The 7,075-nt window shown below is 50.9% G+C and overlaps 1 protein-coding gene across 1 annotated transcript in view; it reads left to right on the top strand.

Annotated features, from left to right (window-relative positions):
• The window catches only part of LOC102488968 (IQ motif and SEC7 domain-containing protein 2), a 103,751-nt gene that overhangs the window by 94,555 nt on the left and 2,121 nt on the right, over window positions 1-7,075 (top strand). Inside the window, 6 exon segments of the mRNA XM_027768956.1 lie at window positions 780-905; window positions 2,817-2,916; window positions 3,710-3,871; window positions 5,497-5,670; window positions 6,163-6,212; window positions 6,835-7,069. Of these exon segments, the coding sequence (XP_027624757.1) occupies window positions 780-905; window positions 2,817-2,916; window positions 3,710-3,871; window positions 5,497-5,670; window positions 6,163-6,212; window positions 6,835-7,069 (847 nt within the window).

The raw sequence follows: 7,075 nt of genomic DNA, 5'->3' as shown, positions 1-7,075 counted from the left end.
CCGGGGGGCCTGCCGCTGACACTGAGTAGTAAGTTACCACTCCTCTCTGAGCCCCCAAGTTCCCCTTAAACATAAAACAGAGTGGGTAACAATGCATACCTCAGGGGGGTCATATCACAGATGAAGTAAGGCACTCCATGTGACTGCTTCTAGCACCCACCAAGGCCCATAGTGGGTGCTGTGTAAATATTAGCATCCTACCCACCTCTGGTTTGCCTGTCCATGCCAAGTGAAGAGTAAAGCTAATAGCTGAGAACCAAAGTAAGAACACACTCTAGTCTTATAAGTCTTGTAGTCAACAAACATTTATAGATGTCTTTCCACTGAGCCCAGCATCTCACTGGGCACCAGAGATACAGCTATGAATCAGATGTGGTCTCTGTCCATGAGGGCATGCACAGACCATCGGGGGTGCCAGACAAAGACACAAACAATACTACTGCCTTATGGTCTAGTTTAGGGGAGCAGAAAGGAAGGAGAGGCCATTTTCAGTGCAGGGAAATCAGGGAAGGCTTCTTGGAAGAGAAAACTTTGGAACTAGAATTTGAAGGAGGTGTAGAAGGTGTCCATCCAGAGGTGGGCAAGAAGGATATTCAAAACAGAGGGTACTAAGGTGACAAAGGCAGCAGAAAGGCTTAGATCTTTGTTGCCTATACTTCTCGTGCTGGAGTGACACTATGCATCAGAGGTAAACTTTCTCTCTGATTGATATAAAGGTGCAAGATACCTGCAGATGATGGGTGACCCTTGCTGATACTAATTTCTTCTTGCTTGTCTAGGTCCTCTCTCTTCCTCACCGCCGACTGGTTTGCTGCTGCCAGCTCTACGAGGTGCCAGATCCAAACCGCCCCCAGAGGCTAGGGTTACATCAGCGGGAGGTCTTCCTCTTCAATGATCTCCTTGTGGTATGGGCACTGTGGGCAGGAGATGGGAGGGAGATGGTGAGCTTTGGTCTGATGTGGCCCACGCTGATGTTGGCTTATGGAGCATGGCAGGTGAGGTGCTCAGCCATGCTACCTGCATGGTTTCTGGCAAGGCACAGGTCTTCTCTGTCCTTCCTCTTTTCTCAAGGATCCATTTGGAGATAGTGGCAACTACATGGGGCAGACACTGTGAGAACTAGGGGAGATGGCAGACTTATTATCTGGGAAGTGGTAAGAGGTGTCCCTGTCCATCTCACTAGCCTAGAAGGTTGAGTGGGACAAGGTGACCCTGTGACCCCAGGGTCAGGCTGAAACCTTTGGGTGGTCAAGATGCTTGAAGTGATTCTTAAAACTGAGCTCAACACCAGAACAGATGCTCAACTTTGAATGAGGGGACTTAGGTCTGAAGGTTGGAGGGGACTTTCAGGAAAAAACTGTGCTCCAAGACAATTCTTCAGGAATTTGAAAACAGTGACCCTGTCCCTCCCTGTGGTCTTCTGTCCTTTAGAATAGGATTTCTCAGTCTCAATCTCAGCATTGTTGACATTTGGAGCCACTTAACTTTTTGTTGTAGAGAGCTGTTCTGTTCATTGTAAGATGCATAGCAGCATCCTTTTCTCTACATACTAGATGGTGGTAGTATCTGTTCAACCAAAAATATCTGTAGACATTACTTAGTGTCTCCCAGGGGCAAAATACCCCCAGTTAAGAGTCACTGTTTTATTATTATTATTATTTTAATTTTTGACATAGAGTGTGTACACTCATCAGAGAAAGATACAGAGGGAGAGGAGCAAAGCACTTCCCAATAGGGTGTGGTCACACTGCAATCCCATCTCCTCCATTTCTTCATCCTATTAGAATTTGGGGCATACAATGCACATGTGCCTGGTGTGTTTCTCAAGCTACTGGGACCAGGATTCAAACTACATAGTTGACCATGTGGGGTTCAACTCCTTTCACTACTAAGCCATGGAGCCAGCCCTAAGAATCACTATTTTAGACAAAACACCTCCAATGTCCTCTCTGAGACTTAGTTTTCTCCTCTGTGAAATAGGATTTGCCCCTACTTTATATAGATGAACTAAGAGGTTGGATGTGGACTGTCCTTACCTCTCAACCTGAAGGATGATGCCTTGGCCACACAGGTGCTGAGTCAGCATTTACACGTCCCTCACATAATGACAACCCTGTGTGTCCAGCTGTGTGCTAGGCACTGAGTACGCTGAGATGAGTCAGACTTGGTCCCCATTCCTTGGTCCCCATCACTGTGTCCTATAACCATCCTGAATTGAAAATATCTAAGGGCCACTTATAGACTGTCTGAGGTATTTGCAGCCTGTGGTAGTTGAGTGCAAAGTGTCCAAGTACTCAATAAAAACCTTGGGCTCTTTAGAGGGAGACTTGTGAATCCTGTGCATAGGTTTGACAGAGATTGTGTTTCCTAGCTGGCTCTGGTGGGGGTTGGGGAGAGAACTCAAAAACAAACTCCTGCCCTCAAGTCCAGCAAGAGGGGATCACACACTCAGAAGACTATCATAGAGCCTGACAAGTAAAAGATACTAAATCAGTAGTCTGGAAGCTCAGAAAAGGTAGGGATGTGAATCTCTGTAGAGTGTTAGGATAGGATTCCTGGAGGAAACAGCACTCAATTCCTGTAAAAATTGTAAAGGCCTGTTGTACATAATCATTACATTAGGAACTTGCACTTTTCCCCATCTCTCCTATTCTGTTCCTCAAGTTTCAGTTCTCCCCAACTTGTGGGTATGTGTGTTTGTATGTATACATCTGTTTGTGGGGGTGGGACAGGAGGGTAGTTTCTTGAAATAGATGTCATGTGGAAATTCCCCACCCCAATCCCTGCCTCTTGTCTTTTTCCCCACCCTGCCAAAGGTCACCAAAATTTTCCAGAAGAAGAAGATCTTGGTGACGTACAGCTTCCGTCAGTCCTTTCCCCTCGTGGAAATGCACATGCAGCTCTTCCAGAATTCATGTGAGTCCCTTCTCAGATCCCAGCATCCCAAGAGTCTATACCGTGGCCCCTATATTCATCCTTCGTCCACACCTGCTTCCAGTGTTTGGAGTTACAATCTCCAAAGCACCTACTTGATCCTGGAATGAAGGGCAGGCCAGGATGGAGTACAATTTGGTTCTAGCCCCTGGGGAGCTCATGGTCTTACAGAAAACCAGTGTGTGGGAGCCAGCAGTTAGCATAATGGCTACGTCGCTGGACTCCCATGTAGTCAACCGCGGTTCGCGTCCCGGACCCGGTGGCTTAAAACTCATGCCGGGCGCGTGTGCATGTGTGCCCAAGATCCCGAGAGGAGAATGGAGGAGAAGGGATTGCGGCGTGACCATCCCCTCTGGGGGGTGATTTCTCGCTTTCTGTCTCTCTGTCTCTCTCTGTCTGTCTGTGTGTTCTCTGGTGGACCGAAGATATGGCTGTCATGCTGTGTTCTGAAGGACTGAACCAGGAAGAGCTTGGTTGGGTGGCACTCTGGGCAGCAGAAGTAATGTGAGTAGAGGCAGAGGTGTGGAGGAAAGAGTTTCAAGAGAACAGCACAGAATTGGGTTAGCCTTTACCTCCTAGGGTGTAGGGAGTAAGAGAGCCACAGCTACTAGGAATTTGGGGGATTTGGGGGCAAAGGGGAGCCACTGAAGATGCTCTAGCAGAGAAAAGGCATGTTCAGAGTTGGACATGAGCAAAATGATTTCCTGTATGATCTATCTTGCTTCAATCCTGACAGAGGTGCCCAACTTTCCCCATCCCCTCCCTTTCCCTATAGATTACCAGTTTGGGATCAAGTTGCTGTCTGCAGTACCTGGTGGGGAACGAAAAGTCCTCATCATCTTCAATGCCCCCAGCCTTCAGGACCGGCTACGCTTTACATCTGACCTGCGTGAGTCCATTGCAGAGGTGCAGGAGATGGAAAAGTACCGTGTGGAGTGTGAGTAGTTCAGCCACATCTCTTTCCCCCTTTCCTGATACAGTACTCTGCAGTAAACAAGAATCTTAGCTTTTGAAAATGTCAGAGTTGAGGATTAGCTTGTCCAATCTTCCTACCCTCATTCCAGGAACCTGCTTGAATACCTTCAGTGACAAGGGACTCATTACCTCTCAACCTCTGATTATTATTCTAAGCCCTAAGAGATTATGCCATGGCCCCCATGCTCATTTTCCAAATATGAGCCAGCTTCTCCTCCTATTGAAAGGCAGCAGGGAGAAGAATCAGGGTATTGGAGGTAGGAGTCTAATTTCAGATTCCAAATATGCTACTTAATATCTGGGTAAACTGAGGCATGTCACCTAACTAACACTCCCAGACCTGACTTCTTCCTACATGAAATTGAGATAATGGAATCTCCTTCACAGAGTTGTGGAGATGTAATGAGACAAAGTAGCTGAAGTGCCCTAATAGATCCTAGGTGTTCAACAAATATTATTCCCTGTCCCACCCTCTCCTCTCCCATCCCCACATATCAATCCCTGAGCTGAGTCCCAGTGACCTATTCACCCAGCCCCTGGGGGAGTATATATAATAGAAAATAGTGGTAACATCTCATTCCTCCCAATGCCCTCCAAGTTTTCTCTTCTCTAGGCTAAGGAGTCACAGTTAAGTAACATGGTGTTAAGGAGAAAGGCAGGCAGACAGACAGAGGCGGCGGACAGCTCTTTGGTGAGGCCTTCACAGTCCCAGGGTCACTGTACTCCTCAGCAAGGCAGGGTCAGAAGTTTCAGTTCACCAGATCTGTTAAGATCTTGGAGAAATCCATAGGGGGCAGGGGATTAACATACCTAGATGAGGGGAGTGCAACAGACAGGAGTCTCCATGACCTGCATGGGGAGGTAGGGGTGTAAGGAGGCTAGATGGGCCCAGGCTCTGGAATCAGGCAGACCTGTTTCCAAGAATGTTGGCTCCACCATTTCCAGCTGTATAACCCTGGGCAACCTCTATGACTTCTCAGATTCTCAGTTTTTCCCTCTGTACAAAGTGCATGCTGATACTGACCTCAGAATAGTTGTGAGCATTGAGAGAGACCAAGTATGTGTAGCACATGGCATACTGCCTGGCACATAATAGAGGACTCAATTCCTGTCAGTTTCCTGCTCCTGCCCTTCCAGGAGCCTCTCTGCTCTGGAGCAAGGTATCTGAGAACTGAGTGAACTATGGAAAGATTGCCCTTCGCCATAGGCTAGCAAGGCCTTCCTGTCCCTACTGCAAACCATCTGGCTTGAAGCTCCTGTTTGAAGGGCAAGGTGGTTTAGGAGACCTGACTGCAAGAGGGCAGGGGATGGAGATGTGAAAAAAAGCAAGGAGCAGGCAGAGCAGACACAAGGGATGAGGGGAAGAAGCAGGAGGACCTGGAGCAAAAAGGACACTGGATGGACACAGAGATTAAGCTGCAGTTTGGAGGGAAAAAGTGCTGCCCATCTATGTGGCAAAATGGGAGGCCCAGGAAACAGAGGGAGGAAAAAGGAGAAAGACCTGTGGAGGGGCTGGGGTCAGTCTTTTGGGAGGGCTTTCACTCCTGTTCCTGACCTTTGCTCTCTGTTTCCCCCACTGCCACCCAGCGGAGCTAGAAAAACAGAAAGGTATGATGCGACCTAACGCCTCACAACCTGGAGGGGCCAAGGACTCAGTGAATGGAACGCTGGCCCGCAGTAGCCTAGAGGACACTTATGGGGCAGGCGATGGGCTCAAACGGGGTGCACTCAGCAGTTCCCTGCGGGACCTCTCAGATGCAGGTAAGTCTTCTGGGCCCCTGCCCTGGCTGGGGAGATGTGGGACTGGGTGTCCAGGCAAAGGCCTCTGTCACTGGCCCCCAGCCCTCCCTCCACCTACCACATACACACGCACCCTGACTTCACCCAGAGCCCTGGACACTATGCCATGGAGGCCTAGCAGCCAGGTCAGAACAGGTGGAGCCCAGGGTTGGGGCCAGGAGTGAAAAGTGGGGCCACAGCCTCAGCCCCTCTCTCTCGCAGCTCCAACTCTCCTCCTCTTTTCCCTCTTCGCTTTCTCCTATACCTACCACCTCTCCTCCTCCATCTTTTCCTCCTCTCTCTCCTCCTTCTCCACCTCTCCTCCTCCCCACCTCCCCCTCTTCAATGGGGGAAAGGGATGATGGGATATCTGTCCCCGGGAGGGGCCCAGGCCTGGTGCCCAGCTCTGGAGCCCAGCAGGGGTGGGAGGGGGGGTTGCCGCTCTGACGCTGGGCTCCTTGCTTGTGGGTGCAGGGAAGCGGGGGCGGCGTAACAGCGTGGGATCGCTGGACAGCACCATCGAAGTAAGTGCCAGCTCCTGCCCCACTCGTCCTCTGCATGAGCCCTGCCCCGGCCATGGAGCCCCAGAGGAGGAGGGGACCTGTTGCCTCCCCCTCTTCCCTGCTGGGCACCGTGCGGCTGCCTCTCCCAGCCAACCACTCTCTCCCTCTGTCCTCAACTCTGTCTGTCCTCACTCTGCCTGTCTCTCAGTCTGTCTTCCACTCTCCCGTGCTGTGCTCCCTCTCAACCCCAGGTTGAGAGGCCTGGGGGTTGAGGCCTCTGAGTAGGGATGCCCTTGGAGTTGGGCCCGGAGAAGCTCTTACCTCCAAGTCCTGCTGTTTGATCCTGGAGAGGCACTATGCTGCTTTCTGGGCCTAACATTTTCCCTACCTGCAAAATGGGGATGAGGAGGCAGCACTGCTAATTCTGGCTTTCCCTGCTGAGGCTCAGCTGAGATAGTGGATGTGACAGCAGAGCTCTCCAAGCTGGGGAGCTCCATGCACAAGTGCAGGACTGTGATTTGGTTTTAACTATGACTTGGAGATCCTTGTCTCCCCAGCTCCAGCCCTCAGGGACAGGGGTGGAGTATAGGGTGGGGAGTTTAAAATGTCCAGACTGGCCTGACTCCCCCCCTCCCCCTTCCAGGGGTCTGTTATTAGCAGTCCACGCCCTCACCAGAGGATGCCACCTCCGCCCCCACGGCCCTTCCAGATGCCACCACCGCCAACAGGCCAGGCCTCTGCCTCCTCTTCATCTGCTTCTTCCACCCACCACCACCATCATCACCACCACCATGGCCACAGCCACGGTGGCCTGGGGGTGCTGCCTGATGGGCAGTCCAAGCTCCAGGCACTGCATGCCCAGTATTGCCAAGGACCAGGCCCTG

Source organism: Tupaia chinensis, unplaced genomic scaffold (assembly GCF_000334495.1).
Source record: "Tupaia chinensis unplaced genomic scaffold, TupChi_1.0 Scaffold148091_1, whole genome shotgun sequence".
Classification (NCBI taxonomy): domain Eukaryota; kingdom Metazoa; phylum Chordata; class Mammalia; order Scandentia; family Tupaiidae; genus Tupaia; species Tupaia belangeri.
This window is presented reverse-complemented; position numbering and strand designations above follow the sequence as displayed.